Below are 26,671 nucleotides of genomic sequence, written 5' to 3'. Positions count from 1 at the left end.
TGAACTCCAAATCTCATCCACTCTGCTTCTTTTGTAGGTGCGATCAGGGCTACATCTCCCTGTAACTGCATTAAAAAGAGACACTTGCCTTTTCCTATTTAAATGTAGTTATTTCCTACCCTGTGTGCACTCCTGTCCTATGCATACTGTTTAATTTGGTGTGAAATATAACAAATGGAATCACTTTTACTGTTCAACCCATTTCTATCTTGAGTGGTTGTAATCCACCTCTAAGTGAGGTCAGAAAGAGAGTTTTGCTTGTAAAACCTACATTAGTCTGTAGTTCTGTTTGCTCTTTGTTAAGGCAGCAACTGGAATATTAGTGAGCATATGAGTGAACCTTTGTCGGTTACAAAGATGTGTACTTATGCCTGCCTTGTTTACCAGACCTGATTGTCTTCACTCCTTGCCTCTCAATGAATCCTTATTCAGCACAAGGGCTTGGAATGCATGTCTTCCACTTGGCAATCAATGCACGTTTCTGGAGGCTAATAAGGCCACTGACTTGGTTAGGCCATCTACTTAAATGTTTTATGTTTTTTTACTGAAGTAGCTGCTGCTGCAGAGATCTGTGAGTGATCGTCAGATCCCCTGTTTTACGCCTGGTAAACTCCTGGGGTTAATGTGCACCCTGCAGGGATCTGTGAGTTATCTTCAGATCACCTGGTGTGAGCCTGGGAAACTCCTGGAGTTAGTTTGCACCCTGCAGGGCTCTGGGAGTGATCTTCAGCTCACCTGGTGTGAGCCTGGGAACCTCCTGGAGTTAGTTGGCATCCTGCAGAAATCTGCGAGTGGTTGTCAGATCACCTGGTGTGAGCCTGAGCAACTCCTGGGGTTAATGTGCGTCCTCCAGAGATCTGTGAGTGATCTTCAGATCACCTGGTATGAGCCTGGGCAACTCCTGGAGTTAATGTGCGTCCTCCAGAGATCTGTGAGTGATCTTTAGATCACCTGGTGTGAGCCTGGGAATCTCCTGGGTCAATGTGCGTCCTCCAGAGATCTGTGTGTGATCTTCAGATCACCTGGTGTGAGCCTGGGAACCTCCTGGGTCAATGTGCATCCTGCAGAGATCTGTGAGTGATCTTCAGATCACCTGGTGTGAGCCTGGGAAACTCCTGGAGTTAGTTTGCACCCTGCAGGGATCTGGGAGTGGTTGTCAGATCACCTGGTGTGAGCCTGGGCAACTCCTGGGGTTAATGTGCGTCGGTCAGAGATCTGTGAGTGATCTTTAGATCACCTGTTGTGAGCCTGGGAAACTCCTTGGGTCAATGTACACCCTGCAGAGATCTGTGAGTGATCTTCAGATCACCTGTTCTAAGCTTGGGAAACTCCCGAAGTTAATGTGCGTCCTCCAGAGATCTGTGAGTGATCTTCAGATCACGTGGTGTGAGCCTGGGAACCTCCTGGGTTAATGTGCGTCCTCCAGAGATCTGTGAGTGATCTTCAGATCACCTGTTCTAAGCTTGGGAAACTCCTGGGGTTAATATGCATCCTGCAGAGATCTGTGAGTGATCTTCAGATCACCTGGTGTGAGCCTGGGAACCTCGTGGGTTAATGTGCGTCCTCCAGAGATCTGTGAGTGATCTTCAGATCACCTGTTCTAAGTTTGGGAAACTCCTGGGGTTAATGTGCATCCTGCAGAGATCTGTGAGTGATCTTCAGATCACCTGGTGTGAGCCTGGGAACCTCCTGGGTTAATGTGCGTCCTCCAGAGATCTGTGAGTGATCTTCAGATCACCTGTTCTAAGCTTGGGAAACTCCTGGGTCAATGTGTACCCTCCAGAGATCTGTGTATAGAGAGACATGCAGATTATTAGGCAACATTCAGTACCGAAGTAGAGTACTCAATGAGTAGTCATACAGCTGCGGAACACCAAATCACGAGCACTGCGCAGAGGGACTGGCATACCTGGGAAGTGGAATACAGCAGTGGCCCAGAGAAGCAGGGTTAAAGGGGCAACCCTGGGCAGGCACGTCTGACTGAGAATCTCAGGCTTCAAGCCAGAGGTACAGGGTTCATTCATTACTGTGTCCTTCACAGTGGACGCCATCTTCAGCCCAGCAGTGCGTGAGGCCCTGCAACAAATGAAGAAGGGCGACAAAAATGGTAAAGCAATGGGCACATTCCAGTTTTGAGTGTCTTTGAAAAGGGGAGCCATGGCAGCCAGAAGAGTGGCAAACAGTGGAAGTGTCCATCACAGAGAAGCCCCGGAACAGCTGGGGTTTAGCAGCACCACAACCTCCTCCCCCAGTGGCAGTACCTTCCACAGCAGCCCTACGGGGAGAGGGAGAGGTAATGCCCAAAGGGAGCGGGACAAGCACACAAGTGACTCCTGAATGGCACACTCCTAGCACAAGACACCAGTTGGGGGAAGGATAGGTAGATTCCTCCAAGAATGGAGGTCAATCACCTTAGACATATGTATACTATGCATTATAAAGCATGACTTGCATGACATTTCTCCGAAAATCCCATTCCATACCACCAAGCGAGCGGTCACCCTGAAAAGAGTTACTCCAGCTGGGACAGGAAGTAAAAGAGCTCATCCAGAAACTAGCCATAGAGAAAGAAAGCTCAGAAAAAGGGTCCACGTGTCTTACTTCCTCAGACCTAAACAAGATCAGCCCTTGAGGCCAACCCTAAACCCAAGGCAGCTATACACATACATATAAAGTCAACACTTCAAAATGACAATGTTACAAGAAGTCACTCCCAAAGAGAAAGGACTATAGGGCCACAATAGAGCTAAAGGAACCCTACATACACATCCTGTGAATCACAAGCACAAGAAATACCTCAGATCCGGCCTAGTTAAGGTACACTACCATTTCAAGGTGTTACTCTTCAGCATAAAATATGCACCAAGGGCTTTCACAAAATGCCAAACTGCAGTAGCTGCACTCCTAAGGAGAGAGGGCATATGTGTGTACCTTATCTCGTCGACTGGTCTGTAAAAGAGATTTCAAAATCCCAATCTCAGGAGAGCATACTCACTGTGATGACACTGGACAGACTAGGGTCCACAGTAAATCTGGAGAAATGGTCCACACTTCCAGAACAAGAGAAAACATTCTTGGGAGTGAATCTAAGTTCAGAACGGTGAGGACCTACCCAGTCCCCAAGCACTAGCAGCCCAAACTCACCTTTACCGGAAGAGGCAGTCTCTGACAATGAGAGCAAAGGTGACTTTAATGGGTATGATGTCCCCCTGCATCCCACTCGCACCAGAAGCCAGGCGGCACATGCATCCTATCCAGGAATGACCGCTCTACACATGGACACAGGCCACAGAGAGTTGGGAAGATCTAGTGGTTGTCACAGAAGGGATCCTGAAGTAGATAGCTTGGTGACGCACAGATGACATTATCATGGGACAACCTTTCAAGACACCAATTTCAACAATGACCATCATCACAGATACATCCCGCACATGAGGCAAACATATAAATCTGTCAGAAACCGAGACTGTGTTCCTTGTACTGAAGGCCTTCCAGGCACAAGTGAAGGGCAGTACAATGCTGATCCAAGTGAACGATGCAACTGTGATATTCTGCATCAACTAACGGTGTCGAACGAAGTCCTTCCTGTTGTCAAAACTAGCCCAGGACATATGGAAATGGCCGATTCAGAGGAAAAAGAACACTGGGAAGAGCATCCCTACCAGGCATTCAAGATGTAGAAGCAAACAAGCTAAGCAGACAAGCAAATGCATCCCATGAGAGGGATTTTAAACAAAGCTTTTCGCAGATGGGGGACCCCAGACCTTGATCTGTTTGGAATGCCAGAGAATGCTAAATGACAAGGCTTTGCAGCCAGAGACCCACACCAGCAATCCAAGGGGAATATTTAATCCATATGCCTGCCAGGGACATTTGTGTACGCATTACCACCGCTTACACTGACCCTGATGGTAATAGACAAATTCAGGCACTCTGACATGCCCCAGAGAGCCCCCCAGTGGTCCAGGCAGACATGGTTCTCTGACCAAGTGACTGTCTCACAAGGAGCTAAAAAAATAAGTGTTGGAAATGGCCCATTTTGCAGGGTTATCCCCAAACATTTTGCTTCTGACCTGTTTTTGACTGTGTGCTGAATTTCGGTTTTGCTGGCTTTAGGACTCAGTGTACCCTACCAGTGCAGGTGCTCCCTGTCTAGATCGTATTGGCGATTGGTTTATTCATGATTGACATATTTGATTTGCTAGTGAGTCCCTAGTATAGTGCACTATGTGTGCCCAGGGCCTGTAAATCAAATGCTACCAGCCGGCCTGCAGCACTGATTGTGCCACCCGCATGAGTAGCCCTGCAAACTTGTCTCAGACCTGCCTCTGCAGTGTCTGTGTGTGCAGTTTTAAACTGCAGTGTTCACCTGGCAAGTGCACCCACTTGCCAGGCCCAAACCTTCCCTTTTACTACATGTAAGTCACCCCTAAGGTACGCCCAAGGCAGCCCAGTGGGCAGAGTGCAGTGTATTTAAAAGGTAGGACATTTTCTGGTGTGTTTTACACACCCTGATAGTGAAATACTGCTAAATTCCGTTTTCACTTATGCAAGGACTATCTCTCCCATAGGTTAACATAGGGGTTGCCTTGAAATATCTTTTAAGTTGGGAGCAGATGGAGATATTGAGTTTGAGGTCTCTGAACTCGCAATTTAACAATACATCTTCTGGTGAAGTTAGTTTTTAAATTGTACGTTTTGAAATACCACTTTCAGAAAGTGGCCATTTTCTTGCTTAACCATTCTGTGCCTCTGCCTGTCTATGGAATACACTTCTGGGTCAGGATGACAGTTTGGTTGTTTGTGAGTTCACTCTAGACAGTCACACAAAGGGAGCTGAGGTGTGTCCTGCGTATCCTAATGGGTCTTCCAGAGCTAGAGTAATGGGAGGAGCTGACACTTGCACCTGAATAGGACTGTGCCTGTCCTTACACAAAGCAGTCTTTGAAATTTGCCTACTTCAAAGGCAGAAATGGGTAGAAGTACTGGACCTCTGACCCCACAAAGTTAGAACGCTTCTGGACTGAGGACGTTCTGCCAGGAAGAAGAGCTGGATGCTGTAGGAGGGACTGCCACTCTGCCTGTTGTTTTGTTGTCTTGGCCTGCTGCTGGCTGCTTCTATCCTGGGAGTGAAAGGAATAGACTTTGCTTTCTGCATCCTGCTTTTCAAGGTTCTCCAAGGGCTTGAGTTGAGCCTGCCTCCTGTTAAGAAGTCACAGGGACATCAAATACTTCATCTGCCAGCTCCTGAGCTCCTCTGCTGAGAGCCCTGTCCTACCAAGTGGTGCCAAATCCAGTATGGGTCCTTGAAGGAGGTTTTTGGTGGTGCAAGCAGAAACTCCATGCATCGACTCACTGCGTCATTCCGAACAGATGCATTGCTGCAAAACTTTGATGCATCGCCACTGCCTGCACCGGAACGTGGTCCCCTCTTGACGCAATGACCACAGTTTTCCACCCAGGCCCCAGCTTTCCATCGAAGCACGTCATAAGAACTACTACTGCGTGAGTTTCGAGCACTGCATCACCGAAGTACGTGACGCACCGTCCTGACTCCGACGGAGCACCTGCTTTAACGCTGTGACATTGATGCATCCTGGCTTGACTTTCGGCGCATTATCGACGCATCGTCCCTAGGCACCATTTTCTTTATCCACACCACAGTAAGGAACCAATGCTTTGTGCAGCAAACAACACATCACCTACCCTGTGGCAGTAAGGATCTAACACGTCACCTCCCCTCCCTAGCAGTAAAGAAACTGACACATCACCTCCCCAGCGACTGTGAGGAATCGACACATCTCTGGCTCTTTCATCGCATCACCTCCCATGTGGCCCACATCGTCTGTGTATTTGACGCATCTCAGGTACTTTTCCTCAGTCAAGCGCTTCATTGATTTCAAGGAACTACAATTGTATTTAATCTTTTTAAAGTGATATCCTTGCTTGTGTTTGTTGGATTTTTGGTGTTTTGGTCTTGCTTTACTCAGATAAATATTGGCTATTTTTCTAAACTGGTGTGGAGTACTTTTGAGGTGTTGTTAGTGTGTGTGTGTCTGTCTGTCTGTATACAAATACTTCACACATTGCCTCTGAGATAAGCCTGACTGCTTGCGGCAAGCTACCAACGGGGTGAGCAGGGGCTATTGTGGTTGTGTAGCTCCCTTACCCTGACTGGAGTGAGGGCCCCTACTTAGACCGGGTGCAAAGCACTGCCAACTAGAGGGCCCATTTCTAACAGTAAGCCTCCCACAAGCACAAGATCCACTCGCAATGCCAGGGGAACAAGTCTGCCACCTGGAACAAGTCAGTGTCATCTTTGCGGCCTTGCTCCTGAATACCTAGAGTTCGGTCACCTTTGTCTCCCACATAAAATTATAAAAACCCTAAAGGAGGCCAGAAGACTTAGTTAACACAAATGCTACACTGCAAAGTGCAACAGATTATAACACTGGTACAAGAAACAAGGTCTCGTTGATAATGGAACTGAGAGCACCACGGCCCAGCTTTATCTAAACCACCTACTATGTAACCGCTTAAAGTATGCATCACTCAAAGTCCACATGGGTGCCACTGTGCCCCATACTAGAGGACTCACGGGAGCCAGTCTCTTTACCTTGCCAGCCTCTTAACCTCACCAGCCTCTTTGCCCTCACATGAACCATTCTCTTTGCCCTCCCCCTTCTACCCAGCTTGGATTCTCATGGGCTACTGCCTTGTTCCACCTCCCCAGTATGCCAGTACCTGTATGCTTCATAAAAGGAGCAAAAATGGAAGCCTGGCCAATGGTGGCAACCATATTTAACTAAAATACAGTAACCACCCAACTAATGAATGACTCATTCGAGCCCAAGTCTGAACTCAGATTCCTAACATTAAAGACTGCCTTTCTGGCTAGCCGTCACGTCAGTATGGAGGGTCAGCAAACTCCAAGTGCTCACAATAGTAGAACCTGACTTACAAATTCACAGTGTGGGTATGAGGACTAACCCTCCATTTCTCCCAAAGGTATTGTCACATTTTCATGTTAACTAAACTATACAGCTACCAGCTTTCTTCCAAAAGCCAAAGATGCATGCCGAAAGAGCCCTAGACACATTAGACAGACGGGTGGTTATGTCCTACTTCTAAGAAACTAAAAATCTAAGATGGGAGAGTCAATTTTTTGTCTCCCTTGTATGGACAAGCAAGGGGAAGCCCCAACCCAGAGAATGATCACTCGAAGGATAGTGCAGCCGAATCAAGCCTACTGCACAAATGTGAGGGATCGCTAAAAGCTAAACAAAGGGCTCACTGCACAAGGAAAAAGGGAGCAATCCTGGCCTTTCTAACAAACTTGCACACCAATGAATGATAGATGTATGGCAGCGACATGGTCTTTCATACAGACTTTCACAAACAATGAGTATGTGGACATCTAAATACACAGAAAAGCGCAGGTTGGACGAAGAGTACTAAAGCTCCTCTTTGTGTATTTAAGCTCATTTCAACTCAACCACCCCAAGGAGGCAAATACCACTACAAAATCGATGCACAATATGTGAATCCTGAAAAGATTCATGCTGCAAAACCAAATGATTACTTACCTGTAGGAGTAGTTTTGCAGCTCGAAGGGTTTTCTGGATACACATGTAGTCCTCCGGCCTCCCGCGAACGAGAGAGGTCAAACAGGCAAAGTTGACAATACAGTAAGCGAAGGGGACGTTCACGCATCAACAAGAGGCCAGGTTGGGGGGAGGGGGTAACAATCTGAAGATTGCAACCACGTGTGTGATCTTCAGGGACACATATCTGACGTCACAGGGGCAGACATACCGCCAAATGGTGGCTCGACGACTCCCATGAGAACGAAAAACGAGAGAAAGAAGACCCCATTCTGGACCCAACCACTGGATAGTGGGATAATAATCCACTGTATGTTAGTCCAGAAAACTCTTGAAGCTACAAAACTACTCCTACAGAGAAATATCCTTTTCGTTTCCCATGAGGAGCTGTATCTGTTCTGATTTACTTAAGGTGAGCCCCTGTCTAGAGTGGCACAGTGGTTGAAAACAAATGGTTTGGAATGCTACCCTGAACGATTGCCACTAATTAGTCCATTTGCAAGCATTCACCTAATCACCATTGCGTTGGATGCAATGGCCTCACCGACTAAGTTAGTGTTGAGATGTGGATCCATTGAAGGCCATGCACAGGAGCTAAGCTATACCTCAGATGAGGCCTAGTAAGGCCCAAAGCGTTCAGGTGTTGCTTGCGGTCCCTTCTGAAGGGGGCTTAGTCTGACCGTTCGGGTTGGACTGTTCCCATGAAAAGCAGGTTCAGTACTGATTTGCATAAGGTGGGCCTCGCTTTAGCGTGTCACCGTGAAGAAAAACAGTGATTTCGAATACTACCCTGAGTGGTTACCAGTGGCTCGACTGTTTACGCATATTTCTCCCATCATCTTTTTGTATGTTTGTTTTACTAAGATTGCTGCCAGTGCTTGCACACTGGAGCAGAAATGCTGTAAACTCTGCCTGCACTTACAGATCAAGGTGTAGTTTATGGTAAGAACAAGCTATGCCTGCGAGGATTACAAGACGGTTTCAGGCACCAATGTAAATGTAGGCGACTACAGAGTAACAAAAACCTGAACATAGTAAGGTGAGGGGAAATCAGAAAGCTACAAAGAATTGAACAAGATGGGAAATGCTGGAGGCACCAGTACATAAGAGTGAAACTCTGAAGGAAATGTTTGCAAAATCACACAAGCAGCGCAGGTCTCAGTAGTACAAGGTAAACATGCTGACGGGTAGGTACCGCAGTGTAGAGTAAATATAATTCTAGAACTGTGCCTGCAGCAAGATTTTCTGTGCTTTACGATGGTGTCCTGGCGACGTTTGTGTTATGCATGGTCCTTGTTCAATGCCGCCTCGTCAGGTTCAGGAAAAATTTACAATAGCTGTTTGGTTTTGTGAAATGTGACTCTGTGTGTTGGATTTTACTCTTTCTAGGTGAAGCACATGATTGCACTACTCTGTTCTAAATATTCTGTCCCATATTTGTATCAGTTCAATACTGTACCAAGTGCCCCTTATAAGCTGCAAACATCTGGCATGTTACTCAGACTGGAGTAGCCTGTCCTCTCTAGGGAATATATTCATTTATGAACCCAGTAAAGTTGCTCTTTCCTGACTCTTGCTGGGCCCTGTGTGACGTGACTCACTTTAAATTGAACAAAGGGAGAGGCACAAAACTGTACAATGAATACGAAGTTTGCAAACAAGGTGCCACTAACCCCCAGACTGTCCAAGTTGTATAATTATTTTATATGACCAGTACCAATGTAATCCTCTTTCGCGCGACACCAGCTGACATGTTTTCTTTGAGTGATCTTTGTACAGGGTGTGGCCTGCTGTCCTTCAGTGGGGTTCATGGAGTGCATAGGCACACCTGTGATCCCTCCTGTAGGCTTGATCAGTCCTTTGTCAGTGATGTGTCTCATCTAATATCTCATGTTTTAAACCCATCTCTGTCTCCTTCAGGTTCCATCGGTGGTCTTTCCTTCGCGGTTGGAATAGCGCTGTTTGCACTCACAGGATACCTCATTCGATCTTGGCGGGCACTCGCACTCGTAGGAAATGTGCCTGGATCATTCATCCTCCTTCTTTCTGTGTAAGTGAAAGATTACTGTAAATCTTGCTTTCTCTCCTGTCTCGCCTGCACAGAGAGCACATGGATCCTCTTTCGGTCTGTAGTTATGTGTAGATCTACGTTTGGCTTCTGTTTCATGGTTTGTGCTGCTGCTAGCTAGTTTCTTTTGTGTGCAAAATTCCCCAAAATAACCTCCTTTTTATTGTTTGAATATGAATACATAATACAGTCTGTCTGTCTAGCATGAGCCCATCTTTCTGCTGCCCACAAGTTATCCAGTTCCAAAGGTGTCCGTGTGTTCTGGCTGTCGACCCACTGAGCTATCTTGTACACCAATGTGAAATCTCCCTGTCTCTGCCAGTTCTCGGAGCCTCCTAAAGGTAAATAGCTCTGTACTCATTGGCTGTGCCTCACCCTTTCAGTCCTCCAGTTAGACGCTCTATATATGTTTGCCTGCCACCAGAGCCATCCGGTGCAAGGACTCTGGGCCTGATTTAGATCTTGGCGGACGAGTTACTCTATCAAAATGGTGACTGATATCCCTCCCCAAACCGATATATAAATCTCATAGGATATAATGGGATTTAGATTTCGACAGACAGGATATCCATCACATTTGTGACGGAGTGACTCATCCACTAAACTCTAAATCATGCCCCCTGTCTGTTCAGCCCAAAAGCCCTAGACTTGGGCTCATTTTCTAATTCAATGAGCCATGTATGGCTCGGTACCCATGCACCAGACTTTTGAGCCATGGAATACTCCAGGTAATAGGCCCTGTACCCATGTGACGGGCTTGTGGGCCATGCAGTGCCACAGGAGACAAGCTCTGTAGCTGTGTACCAGGTCCATGGGTTATGGAGTGCCCCAGGTGATAGGTTTGGTACCCGTGCGCCAGGCCTGTGAGCCAGGGAATACTCCAGGTGATAAGCTCTGTAGATGTGTACCAGGCCCATGGGCTATGGAGTGCCACAGGTGATATGCTTGGCACCCGTGCGCCAGGCCTGTGAGCCAGGGAATTCTCCAGGTGATAGGCTCTGTAAACGTGTACCAGGCCCATGGGCTATGGAGTGACACTGGTGGTAAGCTCTGTGCCCGTGTGCCAGGGACATGAGCCATCCAGTGCTTGAGGTACAGAATCCCTTGAGTCCCCCAGTACCAGAAGTGAATACTCACCCAAGTACTAGAGGAGAGGACTCTATCCATTTGTCTATCCCCTGAATCATCCAATTATTTGTGTGACAGGCTCTATATCCCATTGAGCCATCCAGTACTAGAGGCGACACACTCTGTATCATGTGCAAATCCCTTCAGCTCTCCAGTACTAGAGGCGACACACTCTGTATCATGTGCAAATCCCTTCAGCTCTCCAGTACTAGAGGTGACACACTCTGTATCATGTGCAAACCCCTTCAGCTCTCCAGTACTAGAGATGACACACTCTGTATCATGTGCAAATCCCTTCAGATCTCCAGTACTAGAGGCGACCCACTCTGTATCATGTGTAAACCCCTTCAGCTCTCAAGTACTAGATGCGACACATTCTGTATCATGTGCAAACCCCTTCAGCTCTCCAGTACTAGAGGCGACACACTCTGTATCATGTGCAAATCCCTTCAGCTCTCCAGTACTAGAGGTGACACACTCTGTATCATGTGCAAACCCCTTCAGCTCTCCAGTACTAGAGGTGACACACTCTGTATCATGTGCAAATCCCTTCAGCTCTCCAGTACTAGAGGTGACACACTCTGTATCATGTGCAAATCCCTTCAGCTCTCCAGTACTAGAGGTGACACACTCTGTATCATGTGCAAATCCCTTCAGCTCTCCAGTACTAGAGGTGACACACTCTATATCATGTGCACATCCCTTCAACTGTCCAGTACTAGAGGTGACACACTGTATCATGTGCAAATCCCTTCAGCTCTCCAGTACTAGCGGTAACACACTCTGTATCATGTGCAAATCCCTTCAGCTCTCCAGTACTAGAGGTGACACTCTGTATAATGTGCTAATCCCTTCAGCTCTCCAGTGCTAGAAGTGACACACTCTGTATCATGTGCAAATCCCTTCAGCTCTCCAGTACTAAAGGTGACACTCTGTATCATGTGCAAATCCCTTCAGCTCTCCAGTACTAGAGGTGACACACTCTGTATCATGTGCACATCCCTTCAGCTCTCCAGTACTGGAGGTGACACACTCTGTATCATGTGCAAATCCCTTCAGCTCTCCAATACTAGAGGTGACACACTCTGTATCATGTGCAAATCCCTTCAGCTCTCCAGTACTAGAAGTGACACACTCTGTATGATGTGCAAATCCCTTGAGCTCTCCAGTACTAGAGGTGACACTCTGTATCATGTGCAAATCCCTTCAGCTCTCCAGTACTAGAGGTGACACACTCTAACATGTGCAAATCCCTTCAGCTGTCCAGTACTAGAGGTGACACACTCGGTATCATGTGCAAATCCCTTCAGCTCTCCAGTACTAGAGGTGACACACTCGGTATCATGTGCACATCCCTTCAGTTCTCCAGTACTAGGGATGAAAGACTCTCTATCTGTGTGTGAATACCTTGAACCCTCCAGTAGTAGAGGTGAAAGACTTTGTATCCGTGTGTGAATACCTAGAACCCTCCAGTACTAGGGCTGAAAGGCTCTGTGTCCGTGTGTGAATACCTTGAACCCTCCAGTATTAGAGGTGAAAGACTCTGTATCCGTGTGTGAATACCTAGAACCCTCCAGTATTAGAGGTGAAAGGCTCTGTATCTGTGTGGGAATACCTTGAACCCTCCAGTACTAGAGGTGAAAGGCTCTGTATCTGTGTGTGAATACCTTGAACCCTCCAGTACTAGAGGTGAAAGGCTCTGTGTCTGTGTGGGAATACCTTGAACCCTCCAGTGCTAGAGGTGAAAGGCTCTGTATCTGTGTGTGAATACCTAGAACCCTCCAGTATTAGAGGTGAAAGGCTCTGTGTCCGTGTGTGAATACCTAGAACCCTCCAGTACTAGGGCTGAAAGGCTCTGTATCCGTGTGTGAATACCTTGAACCCTCCAGTACTAGAGGTGAAAGGCTCTGTATCTGTGTGTGAATACCTAGAACCCTCCAGTACTAGGGCTGAAAGGCTCTGTATCCGTGTGTGAATACCTTGAACCCTCCAGTGCTAGAGGTGAAAGGCTCTGTATCTGTGTGTGAATACCTAGAACCCTCCAGTATTAGAGGTGAAAGGCTCTGTGTCCGTGTGTGAATACCTAGAACCCTCCAGTACTAGGGCTGAAAGGCTCTGTATCTGTGTGTGAATACCTAGAACCCTCCAGTATTAGAGGTGAAAGGCTCTGTATCTGTGTGTGAATACCTAGAACCCTCCAGTATTAGAGGTGAAAGGCTCTGTGTCCGTGTGTGAATACCTAGAACCCTCCAGTACTAGAGGTGAAAGGCTCTGTATCCGTGTGGGAATACCTAGAACCCTCCAGTACTAGAGGTGAAAGGCTCTGTATCTGTGTGGGAATACCTAGAACCCTCCAGTACTAGAGGTGAAAGGCTCTGTATCTGTGTGTGAATACCTTGAACCCTCCAGTACTAGAGGTGAAAGGCTCTGTATCTGTGTGGGAATACCTTGAACCCTCCAGTACTAGAGGTGAAAGGCTCTGTATCTGTGTGGGAATACCTTGAACCCTCCAGTACTAGAGGTGAAAGGCTCTGTATCCGTGTGTGAATACCTTGAACCCTCCAGTACTAGAGGTGAAAGGCTCTGTATCCGTGTGGGAATACCTTGAACCCTCCAGTACTAGAGGTGAAAGGCTCTGTGTCCGTGTGTGAATACCTTGAACCCTCCAGTACTAGAGGTGAAAGGCTCTGTGTCCGTGTGTGAATACCTTGAACCCTCCAGTACTAGAGGTGAAAGGCTCTGTGTCCGTGTGTGAATACCTTGAACCCTCCAGTACTAGAGGTGAAAGGCTCTGTGTCCGTGTGTGAATACCTTGAACCCTCCAGTACTAGAGGTGAAAGGCTCTGTATCTGTGTGTGAATACCTAGAACCCTCCAGTACTAGAGGTGAAAGGCTCTGTATCTGTGTGTGAATACCTAGAACCCTCCAGTATTAGAGGTGAAAGGCTCTGTATCTGTGTGTGAATACCTAGAACCCTCCAGTGCTAGAGGTGAAAGGCTCTGTATCCGTGTGTGAATACCTTGAACCCTCCAGTATTCGAGGTGAAAGGCTCTGTGTCCGTGTGTGAATACCTTGAACCCTCCAGTGCTAGAGGTGAAAGGCTCTGTGTCCGTGTGGGAATACCTAGAACCCTCCAGTATTAGAGGTGAAAGGCTCTGTGTCCGTGTGTGAATACCTAGAACCCTCCAGTACTAGAGGTGAAAGGCTCTGTATCTGTGTGGGAATACCTAGAACCCTCCAGTACTAGAGGTGAAAGGCTCTGTGTCTGTGTGTGAATACCTAGAACCCTCCAGTACTAGAGGTGAAAGGCTCTGTATCCGTGTGTGAATACCTAGAACCCTCCAGTATTAGAGGTGAAAGGCTCTGTATCCGTGTGTGAATACCTAGAACCCTCCAGTATTAGAGGTGAAAGGCTCTGTATCTGTGTGTGAATACCTAGAACCCTCCAGTATTAGAGGTGAAAGGCTCTGTATCTGTGTGTGAATACCTAGAACCCTCCAGTAGTAGAGGTGAAAGGCTCTGTGTCCGTGTGTGAATACCTAGAACCCTCCAGTAGTAGAGGTGAAAGGCTCTGTGTCCGTGTGTGAATACCTAGAACCCTCCAGTACTAGAGGTGAAAGGCTCTGTGTCCGTGTGTGAATACCTAGAACCCTCCAGTATTAGAGGTGAAAGGCTCTGTATCTGTGTGGGAATACCTTGAACCCTCCAGTACTAGAGGTGAAAGGCTCTGGCCCTCATTTCAACCTTGGCAGGCGGTGAACCACCTAACGGCCGCCTATGCGGCCGCATTACTCCTTATGGAGCCGGCGGCGGTGCGGCGGGTGCAGCAGAAGCCTTTGCGCTTTCCAATGTCTGCCAAGCAGACAGTGGAAATCACGATGGCGTTGTTACTGGGGGCCCCTGCACTGCCTATGCCATGTGCATAAGCAGTACAGGGGCCCCCAGGGACCACACGAGTCCCTTTACCACCAGCCTGTCCATGGCGGTGTCTACCAGCTGGCGGTAAGGGGAGTCAAAATCCCCAGTCGGATTGCGACTGCCGGGACATCCATGGTGGTAAACCTCCTGCCCCGGTGGTGTGACCGCCGCAGTACCACCGCAGTCATAATATGGCATTTCGTACCGTCAGCCTGTTGGTGGTACGAACGCCACTTTAACCCTGGTGGTCGGTGACTGCCAGGGTTGAAATGAGGCCCTCTGTATCCGTGTGTGAATACCTTGAACCCTCCAGTCCTAGAGGTGAATGAGTCTGAGTTTCTTGATCCTGTGGACCCCAGTGGTAGAAGGAATAGGCTTGTTATGAGTTTGGTCGTCCTCTGACCTTCTACTTGTAGATACGCTATGCTCTCCATCCTTGTCGTAGGTTCTTGAACGGCCCGGGTGCTAGGGAGTCCTTTCTCTGTTTCCGTGTGCCAGTGTGCTGAGTCCTTGTATCACATTTATGTGACAGAGCTGAAGGTGCAAGTCCATGTTTTATGGTCTGCTCATTGAGTGCTCTTCTGGCGTTCCCCTTCGTCGTACTGTGCTCGAGGTGCTTGGCTGCACACCCTTCCACCTATTTCTTAAGAGAATCCAAGTGAGTAGCTGCCTGCTGCTCTCCCAGCACTCGGAACACAGGTATGTATTCATGGATGTGAAAGGCTTTGTGCAGTGAACCCACTTGTTCCTGGAGGTGAACCCACCTGTCCCTGGAGGTAAGTGGCTTTGTACAGTCAACCCACCTGCTCCTGGAGGTGAAAGGCTTTTTGTAGTGAACCCACCTGCTCCTGGAGGTGAAAGGCTTTGTGTAGTGAACCCACCTGTTCCTGGAGGTGAAAGGCTTTCTGTAGTGAACCCACCTGCTCCTGGAGGTGAAAGGCGTTGTGTAGTGAACCCACCTGTTCCTGGAGGTGAAAGGCTTTGTGTAGTGAACCCACCTGTTCCTGGAGGTGAAAAGCTTTGTGCAGTGAACTCACCTGTTCCTGGGATTAACTGGGTTTGTGAGGTGAACCCACCTGTTCCTGGAGGTAACTGGCTTTGTGTAGTGAACCCACCTGTTCCTGGAGGACAAGGGCTTTGTGTAGTGAACCCACCTGTTCCTGGAGGACAAGGGCTTTGTACAGTGAACCCACCTGTTCCTGGAGGTGAAAGGCTTTGTGTAGTGAACCCACCTGTTCCTGAGAGTAACTGGGTTTGTGTGGTGAACCCACCTGTTCCTGGAGGACAAGGGCTTTGTACAATGAACCCACCTGTTCTTGGAGGTGAAAGGCTTTCTGTAGTGAACCCACCTGTTCCTGGAGGACAATGGCTTTGTGCGGTGAACTCACCTGTTCCTGGGATTAACTGGGTTTGTGAGGTGAACCCACCTGTTCCTGGAGGACAAGGGCTTTGTGTAGTGAACCCACCTGTCCCTGGAGGTAACTGGCTTTGTGCGGTGAACTCATCTGTTCTGGAGGTAACTGGCTTTGCATAGTGTATCCATCTGTTCGTAGAAGGGGCCTCCTCTGTATTATGTGTGTATGCATGGCCAGCCTGAAACCCCTGATCTGCCTAGCTCGGTGTGCACAACTCAGGTATTTGGCAGAAAACCTGTTTTGGATTAAAGGGGTGGTGGAAACAAAGGTACATCTGTGGCCTGCAGAGCCGCAGTCCGGCAGCCATTTCATGCTCTGGTTCCAGCTTTCTTTAATGGAAATAAGCATTAGCGAAGTCAATAGGTATCTCCTATGCAAGAGTTATTGGCTTTGGCAATGTGTGTTACCGTGTTGTACATCAGTGTAGCTTCTGTGCAGCATGTCTAAAAGTTAGTGGCGTAGAGTAGAGTGTTGAGGCATAGAGTGGAGGATAATGTCACAGAGTGGCATAGTGTTGTGGTGAAGAGTGTTGTAGTGTAGAGTGTCATGGCATTGTGTTGTGTCACAGTGGAGTGGAGGGACATAGAGTGTAGTAGTGTGTTGTAGCATTGTGTAGATGGTCCTAGAGTAGAGGGCGTAGAGTGGAGTAGAATGTTTTGTCATAGTGTGGAGTGTCAGACTCAAGGGGGTAGAGTAGAGTGGCGTAGTGTGTTGTGGCGTAGTGTAGAGTGTCAGAGTAGAGGCAGTAGGGTGGAATAGAATGTTTTGTCATAGTGTAGAGCGTCAGAGTAGAGGGGGTTGAGTGGCGTAGTGTGTTGTGGCATAGTGTAGAGCGTCAGAGTAGAGGGGTAGAGTGGCGTAGTGTGTTGTGGCGTAGTGTAGAGTGTCAGAGTAGAGGGGGTAGAGTGGCGTAGTGTGTTGTGGCGTAGTGTAGAGTGTCAGAGTAGAGGGGGTACAGTGGAGTAGAATGTTTTGTCATAGTATAGAGTGTCGTAGAGTAGAGGGCGTAGAGTGGTGTAGTGTGTTGTGACATAGTGTAGAGTGTCCAAGTAGAGGGGATAGAGTGGAGTAGAGTGGCATAGTGTGTTGTGGCATAGTGTAGAAGGGGTAGAGTGGAGTAGTGTGTTGTGGCATAGTGTACTGTAGAGGGGGTAGAGTGGAGTAGAATGTTTTGTCATAGTGTGGAGTGTCAGAGTCGAGGGGGTCGAGTAGAGTGGCGTAGCGTGTTGTGGCGTAGTGTAGAGGGGTAGAGTGGGGTAGTGTGTTGTGGCATAGTATAGAGTAGATGGTGTAAACTTGAGTAGAGCTCGTAGAGCATCACTGAGTGGAGTGCCATGGAGTGGTGGAGTGGTATAGAGTGACATAGAATGAATGAATTGATTTATAGAGCGCACAGCTACTCGAAAGGAGTATCCTGGTGCTACTCTGCATGAATCAGAACAGCCACTCACAGTATATTGGATTAAAAGTGAAGCGTTTTATTTGCTTCCTGAAGCGAGCTTCACATTGAATATCTCACAGAAGCTTGTTCCGTGCCTTTGTGCCACCACTGAAAAGGAGCCCCCTCCAGATCTGGCCAAACAAACAAACCTTAGGAGTTTCCACAAACAGAACTGAGGCCGACCGAAGACCTCTAGCAGGAGTGTCATGGAGAATTCTCCTGAGCAGGTAGCGAGGGTCTCGGCCCCACCATGGAAGAGGCGGTCTTGTGAATGCTAATTTAATTACCTCAGTTGTTCCTGCAGTTGTGGAGCCAAATGACGTGCATGTCTCAATCCCTATAAGCCATACTTGTTGCAGATTGCTGAGTTCACTGTAAGCAAATAAACATAATTGTGTGTTCCTCTCTGTCTTGAGGGGGTGGGGGCAGAATATAGCCTCCAGATGCTCTGTGCTCTATACTGAAAGCAAAAAGAAGAGGTGAAAGAGGGCAGCCCTGGTGTGTGCCTCTGCTCAGTGACAAGGGTGCGGAGGCTGTGCCATTTAGGAGAATGCGCATGGTGACAATAACTCAAAAGGACCATAGTTTGGGCCGAAGCCCTCTTTCTCCAACACCTGTAGCAGAAAGCCCCAGTCCACCTGATTGAATGCAATTGAAGTGTCCAAAGAAACTAGAAACTCCTGCGTTACTTTCTTTTTGGCTTTTTCGGTCAGGTGGATTACTATTCTAATGTTATCATGTGTTTATTGATGTATGATAAAGCCTGATTGGTCAGTGTGGATAAGAAAGGGCATAATTGTCACCAGGCACATAGCTAATATCTTAATAAAGCTCTTGACCTCACTGTTCAAAGTTGCAATGGGCCTGCGCGATGCTCAGTGCCATGGATTCTTGCCAGGTCAATGAAGGAGCAACATGGTGGCCTCCATCATGGACGGGTTAACCGCTGCAGCTGTGAAGAATGAGTTAAAGAACCTCACTAGGACAGGGATCAGCTGAGCACCCAAGTATGTATAAAGCCATCTGGCCCTGGGACCTTGTCTGATTTTAGGGTCTTAATCACCTGATGTAATTCTGCTTTGGGTATCGGCTCCTCCGGTTGTCCCCATTGATATGGGATGCACTGGGAAAAATGACACAATTCCAAATAACCCTTTTAGAGGTTGCAGACTAAGCCCCCTGCTGAGCAGATGTGGTAGTAAAAGGAGTGAAAGGCTTTTAACCTGGCCCTCTCCTTAAAAGCCACGCTACCTTCTTTACATATAGTATCTCCTATAAAGGCTTTTTCCTGTTTAATCCCGAGTAGTCAGGTGTGGGCCCTTTTCATTACCACTGCAAAATCAGCATTTGTAAGTTTTACTGTAATGAGTTCTTCCCTGTTGGTATTGAAGGTTTGTAGTTACTCCTGAAGTGTGGCAAGTTCCTCAAGAGTTTGGTGTTTGGGGGATGACCTATATTTTTCTTTAGTCTTTATGTTGGACTCCAGTCGCCCTGTGTTACCTTCTCATTTTTTTGAGGGAAGCTACTTTACTTATGCAATTCCTCCTAAGGATCTCCTTGAGGACATCTCAAAGGAGCCCTGTCAGAGACTTCTATCAGATACTCCGGTATATCATTGTCTTGGAGGTAGATTGAAATATGGGTCTTGATTTCATCTTTAAGGGCATGGTCTTTAAGTAATGACCAATGACAAGTCCATCTACCAATCCTTTTAGGGGGTTACCGCCATGCTACACTGGTTGTATTTGGGACATGGTCCAAAATTGCCATAGTGCCTGTGTTGCACTGGAGAGTCAGTTGAGGTGAGGATCGACTTATATAATCAGTGCTATGTACATATGTATGTAAGAAAATGTATAGTCTCCTCTCCATGGTGCTATCTCCTTATGTTGTGTAGGCATAACCCTTTGACTTTCTTCCTGAGTTTCTATGAAAAGCCCCCAGAATATGCCCCCCTCCCTCGTTCTATAGACACTTGAGCTCCACACTGCATTAAAGTCTCCCATGAGGGCAGAGTCCCTCTCCTTAAAGCCAGTGAGTTGGTCAAGTGTCATCCTGCCTTGTATTTGGAGCATATATCACTGCCAGGAATAAAGGTTTCCCCTTTATGGAACCCTTGGAAAAATATAACTTCCCCTCTTTATCCTTTTTACTTTTAAGTTTTAGAAATAGGAGGCCCTTGTGTTTGGACTGACTGGAAGAGAAAAAACAATCAGATATTGTTTGTTTAGTTTATTTTTCCCTGCTAATTTTTGGTGAGTTTCCTGTATTTCCATGATATTGTAGTTACCCCTACAAGTTGCCACAGTTTAGTTTGTTTAACTGGCCTTTAATGTTGAAAGATAGCAAACTAACTATATAAATGAAAATCCTATACATCTTGCCTATAAATGATTCTGCTGCACATCTGTGGCTCCCATCTCATAGACATGAAGCGTATCTGATCAAGTGGTTTAGGATTTAAAAAGGTCAGAGGTCACATCTTCCTTTACCTTACCCCTTCCCACCCAACTTTTCACAACAAAGTAACAACAAAAACTGAAATAGAAACCAAAAAATAGGATTATTGCATGATGCGTCAGAAGCCAATGAACGATCATCAGGGTCTCCTCCCCAACTCCATGCGATAAGTTGTGCTCCGTAATTGTACAGAGATCTTAATTATCCTTACTATGCAGGAAACTCTGCAGGAGCAGAAGTAATGTCATCATAGCTGAAAGGATTATTTAGGTAATCGCTCGTACGTATTACCACCACATTAGCTTGACTGGGGCCTTCTCCCTCTAAACCAGGCCCATCTGCCTCTAAGATCTTGAACTTGTGTGCGTTTCATGTCATTGGCCCCTTCCTCTCCGAATGCGAGATAGCCACCAGGGCAGTGGCCAGAGTGGTGAACCCCCTGAGTCTATCTGAGATTGATTCTTCTGAATATGTTGTGACTAATTGAGCCTTATTAGTGGTGCCTGAGCCACTGATTCCAAGTCTGAAAATTAGTGCAACTGGTTGCTAATTTCGAACACAATGCCAAAGGAGAAAAGCCACCTATAATGTATCTTTGTGTCTCAAGTGGTTCGCTGCTGGTCCCAACAGTTGTCTAGGGAGAAGCGTGGCCCGAGGAATGTCCTGAAAGATGGTCTGTTATCTCTTTTGCTGCTTTAAAGGTCATTTTCATACATTGATAGCTGTGAAATTCCGCTTGGATGTCACAGGGCTTCCTGAATCCTTTAGATTGTCATGCCCCCACTTGATGCACTTGGTCCAGTTTAATGCTCATGGTGACCACCCCAGGTGTGGAGGCAAACTGTGCTGTGACAAAAGTTACAATATTTGTGCCTTTTGTTCCTTCACTGAGAGCCATAACTAGTAGGTTGTCCCTTTTGGACCTGTCTCCTAGATCTTCAGTTTTCCTAGACTTCAGGTTGGTGTGTGCATGGAGGGCTGTTCATTTAGCTATCAGCATCGAGTGTTGTGCTTTTAGGTTTTCCAGTTTTTGTTTAGCTTCTACTACGCTAGAGCCAGCAGCATCAACATCAAACCTGAGTGTCGCCAAGATACAGCATTGCAAATTATCTAGCCAGACCTGCTTTAAGATTTTCATGCAACTCTGTTGAAAAGTTTATAAACTGACCAAGAGGTCAGCTTTCATGAGGGCCATGGTGATGGATGCCCCCAGAGCCTTGTAACATCAGCATGTCACCTCTGTTGAAACTGATGTAATACCGAAAAAGCCTATAAACTTTTCTGAGAATGTAATTTAGGCAGCATGGGCAAGCCAGGAGGGAATACTCGCAAGGAAAGTCCTTTGCTCCTTCCTCTGCAGGAGAGCGTACCTCCATCAGCCCCCCACCTGCCATAGAACAGGTGGGAATACCCTGACAACACTCGGGAGATGCAGTGGTTGCATCAGCCACCTACCAGACAATAGAGCATCAAACACAGCCTATTCGTGGTGATCTTAGACTGCAAAAATGCCAACTTTAGGTGCTTGTAACTTCAGAGGTGAATCAGGGAATTCACTTGTTTCCCAGAGACAAAAGATCAGTAGTCTCTGTAGTCGCTGGAAGCACTAGAAGGGTCTGTGGTGAGCATTGGCATGGCTCAACATATTCCGAGAGGTACAGGGGAGATACACAATAGTCTCAACAGTCTTGCATTGCTGGGGCCCTTTCAATTGATGTGCACCCCCTCTTCTTTCTCTCCTCTTGAGTGAGTTTTCAGGCCAACCCCCATGATGCTCCCCAGCAGCTGCACTCTTCATTTAAACAATGGGGGAAGGCCACTGCAGGTTTCACAAGTCCCAGTAGGCAACAGGGTGCTGCGTGGATATAGGCTACTGGGAGAGGGTACGAACTCACCATAGAACAACGTGCTCCACTTGAGCCAGTGATGGGCTGTGCCAGGCTGGGGGTTGGAGGGAGAGAGACTGCGTAAATTCCCCAAGAGGCAGCGAACTGGTTGTCATTATGCACCCCAGAGCCATGCGTATCTCTCATTCACGCACCGCTCAGCCCCAACACCACCTTGCCTCCATCTTGGAAGCCAAAAGGCTCCACCTGGCTGTTTGTCCAATCTCATCACCGACTATGCTGGCCTGAGACCATGGACGTCTCTTCTAGTTATCCCAGTGTCGGGGTGCCGGACTGGCAACTGAGGCAGTTGTTCACTCGCTGCGGATTTCTTGAAGCGGAGCTCCTCTAGTGGGTGGACGTCTTGGTCCGCACATTCTCTCCACCGTCAGTGTTTTTTCAGCCACCTTGTGCAGCAGCATGTTTGAATGTTTTCTGTTTTTTTTAAACACTAATTCGTGGCCATAGTTATCAAAATGTAAATAATGAAAGTATAATACAGAACTCAAGAATGTTGAACTTCAGAATACGTTGTTTCATGTAACTCATTTAAGGCTAGTTATCATCTGATTTGATGGGAGTTGGAGAGGTTGTTTTAATGGACTGGTGTCTGGAGGGCAGGTGCTACTGTGATTCCTTTTGGATGCAACAGGGTCTCTGGTGTGATGTGACTCCTTCTACAGCTCTGTTGATGCAGGCGCCCATGCTGTCGTATCCACAGTGATGAGAGTGCCCCGTCCCCCATGCCACAGTTGGTAATACCCTTTTTTTACTAAATCCTTTGACAAACTTTTTCATTGCATGGAAAAAAGGGTATCAAGTTGTTTCTCCCCTAGCTTGTGTGGAGTAGATGTATAGTCAGATGGTGGCAGTATCTCCACATGCCTTTAGATCACCAAAATATGACTGTACAGAAGTTCTTGGTAAGTTTAAGTTAATAAGTACATTGGGCATGATCTGCCAGTTGACTCTGCAGAAGTGTGAGAAGAGCTGATATCGCTGGGGGACAGATTCAAAGCTCCATCAGGTCTTAGGTTGTTTCCAGAGGCTTCGATCAGCTAGAGTTAGGATTTAGAATGGAAAGCTCATCCATTTATTAAGAATTACAGTTGAAATATATCTTTGGTTAGTATAACGGCAAAACATTTTGAAGTCCAAGAAGAATCCTCAAAACAGGGCAGACTAGGGGCCAAGAAGGCGGTGTGTCGCAAGACCTCCAAGCACTAGCACACAGGTGAAACAATGTGGGCGAGGCACCTGGGGGAGGTCTCTGCTTTTCCCAGTCAAACAATCTGACATAAGATTTATTACACAAGGACACAGCTCCTACATTTTGTGTGAGCAAGAAGTGCTAACTGCTTTCAGGGGCGCGGGGTTAAAGGCCATGTCTCCACATACTGTTGCCCTTGCCCATGTAGACCTCTTCGTCATGTGTGGAGGGAAAGACCTAAAATCAGTTAGTGATTAGCACAGCTAATCACCCATAGGGTCTCAAGGCGCTGTTTGCGGGCGTGTTGCTCAATCGAAGAGCCAGGTCTTGAGGTCCTTTCTGAACTGCTTTAGTGCAAGTCAAGGCGCTGAGTTACCTTTACTCCTGGAGACTTACAAAAGGTCTGGATGTCTGCAGGGGTTCGGATGACATGAGAATCCAACCAGTGCTTGTGAACCGAGGCTTCATCGCGAGTGTAAGAGAAGTGTCACAACGACGGGGAGGCGCAAACCATCCACAGCAAATAAAGAAAGGTCCAGAAATATGAGTTGGTGCATGGATTCTTGAATGATTTTTTATGAATCTAAGTGTCGACTAAAGACACTGTAGAACCTCTGGTCCTCGTTAGAAGAATATCATTGTATGGGACAAGGAGCATGTGTGTAAAATGCAGGAATTATGGCACGAGAGAAGTGAGAACCAGAGAATACTTCACAAAATTATGTGTCAGGAAATATGTTTGGCATATCCTGACAGTAATGTTACGATAAGCTGTACCTAAGTAATGTCTCCTTACGTTTCAGAGGCACTCACACTTAATTGAGCCTAGAACCTGATTTTCCTGAACCTGGTGCACTGTGCCAGAAGAAATACTGCTCTTTGTAACAAAGTGAGACTTAAAGTAATAACATTAGTGTGATAATAAAGTGATGTGCACAGATGGGTCACCTGGGTGTTCATATCTTACAGCCAGCGCTGCTTTATTGCGATTCAGTTGGTATTGAAAATGGGATTTCTGGCACTGCCGGCTCCAATCCTCTGCTAAATCCTCTGGGTACAGACACCAAGATGTTTGCCCAAGTCCTGTTACGGCGTCTGGTAACAGCGTACTCGCGACCAGTATTTGCAGCATAACTTTTTAACTACTTAATACTGCTTCTATACCTACCAGATCCACGTATCATCATATAAATTGTCGGTTTGTCCTAGTATTCCTGTTTGGAAGTTTCAACAGCTAATACAGCGTGAGGTAATTTGTTGAAGCTTGTCCAATATGACGTTCAAACTCATTAAGCATATTCAGGAACTGACAGTATATCAGCCCTGAGGAAGCCCTTGGGTTATTCCCTAAGACGAAACACGTGTTGGCTGAGGTACATTTGAAATTCAACATCTGCATACAGAGAAGCTGAGATACATTTGAAACTTAACATCTGCATACATAGAAGAGCAAGAATTTGACTTGAAATCAATAAACTACAAATTGGTGAACCACACGGAAGAACTGAGAAGTCTCTCTATTTGTTCATCACCTGATCGGACTTTCTTTATGACAGTGTGTTCTTGGACTTAGATGGTTTATCTTTATTTGATCAGAATATATATATAGACTTTAATATTATTTAGGAAAGATAAGAACTATTATTTGTTTGAACGAGTGCCTCTGATGTTACTATATTGTCCGGACACACTGTGGTTCGGCTCCATCAAGTGAGATCCAGACCTCCTTGCAGCACAACAGATTCTCTTTTTGGTCCATCAGGCAGTCACCAGGAGGAAGAGGGTTTGGACTCGGGTGGACAGGGGAGTGCACCACGGTTTATGTTCGGGAATGAGAGATGGGAACACGAAATACAGTATTGCACACAAGGACACGTGCTTACAGAGAAAACGTCATTATACACCAAAAAAGCTTTTGGCTTTGTGTATTGAGGAAAGAGATTTCTTTTTCTACACACAATTTGTTTTGTGTGTTTTTGTACCCAGGTCATTAACATTTGAAAAATTTAGGCTTCCCTTTAATATGATCAGTGTCCACTCTTACGTCATCACCAGATTTGACTCGGAATTCTTTAAGTCCAAATGTCAGCTGCAGTGTAACCCACAATAGATGCCCATTGCCAGCACCAGGCGGCTCGCACAGGAGACCCTTCAAAGGTGCCCTGGGGGCACCAGTCAGCCCTTGCGTGATCAGTTCTTTACTGCCTTTGAGTATTTATTCTTGCAGAAGTAGCATCAGCTGCAAAGCTTCGGATTTCTCTTCCTTAACTATCCCTTTATAACCAGGTGTGCAAGGAGTGCATCGAGCTGTTTGCAGCATATTCTGCCACAGGTCCCATGCTTTGCACACTGCTGCCGTCCAGTGTTCAGCGTGAGCATTGCAAGTTGTTTTTCTCTGAAGCAGAGATTTTGCTTGGAGGTGAGTCGTGACCCCTCTACCAACACCCACAATGCACCACGTCATAGACTCCCCAAAATACACGCGTAACAGCCTGACCTGCCAACTTTGGTGGCATGTGTAGCTGCAGATACACATGCTGTGCATTAGTCCACCATCTAGTGTTGGGCTCGGAGTGTTACAAGTTTTTTTTCTACGAAGAAGTCTTTTCGAGTCACGGGATCGAGTGACTCCTCCTCTTGGGTTCCATTGCGCATGGGCATCAACTCCTTTGTTAGATTGTTTTCTTTCCGCCGTCGGGTTCGGACGTGTTTCCTCTCCCTCTGAGATTTCGATTCGGAAAACTTTGTAAAACTCTCTGTTCGATGGCATGTGTAGCTGCAGATACACATGTTGTGCATAGTCCGCCATCTAGTGTTGGGCTCGGAGTGTTACAAGTTTTTTTTCTACGAAGAAGTCTTTTCGAGTCACGGGATCGAGTGACTCCTCCTCTTGGGTTCCATTGCGCATGGGCATCAACTCCATTGTTAGATTGTTTTCTTTCAGCCGTCGGGTTCGGACGTGTTTCCTCTCCCTCTGAGATTTCGATTCGGAAAACTTTGTAAAACTCTCTGTTCGATGGCATGTGTAGCTGCAGATACACATGTTGTGCATAGTCCGCCATCTGGTGTTGGGTCGGAGTGTTACAAGTTGTTTTTCTTCGAAGAAGTCTTTCGAGTCACGAGATCGAGGGACTCCTCCTCCTTTGCTTCCATTGCGCATGGGCGTCGACTCCATCTTCGATTGTTTTCTTTCCGCCATCGGGTTCGGACGTGTTCCTTTTCGCTCCGAGTTTCGGGACGGAAAGATAGTCAAAACTTCGGAAAACTACGACGGTATTGTTGCGTATGGAATCAGGTTAGATAGAATCGACACCGAATCGTGAAGAGCTTCGGTAACCCTGCGGGGTAATTTCGATCCCCCGTCGGGGCCTGGTCGGCCCGACCGCGTGTAACATCGAGGCTGATGGAACGGACCCCGTTCCGATTTTGTCCTAAATGCCACAACAAATACCCATATACAGACCAACATTTGGTCTGTAACCTGTGCCTGTCGCCCGAGCACAAAGAAGAAACGTGTGAGGCCTGTCGTGCGTTTCGGTCC

The 26,671-nt window shown here is 47.0% G+C and overlaps 1 protein-coding gene across 1 annotated transcript in view; it reads left to right on the top strand.

Moving 5' to 3' along the window:
* Positions 1–26,671, top strand: part of SLC22A15 (solute carrier family 22 member 15) — a 224,714-nt gene that overhangs the window by 75,319 nt on the left and 122,724 nt on the right. Inside the window, exon 5 of the mRNA XM_069202976.1 lies at positions 9,525–9,654. Coding sequence (XP_069059077.1) covers positions 9,525–9,654 — 130 coding nt within the window. The remainder of the gene's footprint in view (positions 1–9,524; positions 9,655–26,671) is intronic.

The sequence above is a fragment of the Pleurodeles waltl genome, chromosome 8 (assembly GCF_031143425.1).
Source record: "Pleurodeles waltl isolate 20211129_DDA chromosome 8, aPleWal1.hap1.20221129, whole genome shotgun sequence".
NCBI classification, from domain to species: domain Eukaryota; kingdom Metazoa; phylum Chordata; class Amphibia; order Caudata; family Salamandridae; genus Pleurodeles; species Pleurodeles waltl.
The sequence above is the reverse complement of the archived record's forward strand: the minus strand, read 5'-3'. Positions and strand labels throughout refer to the sequence as shown.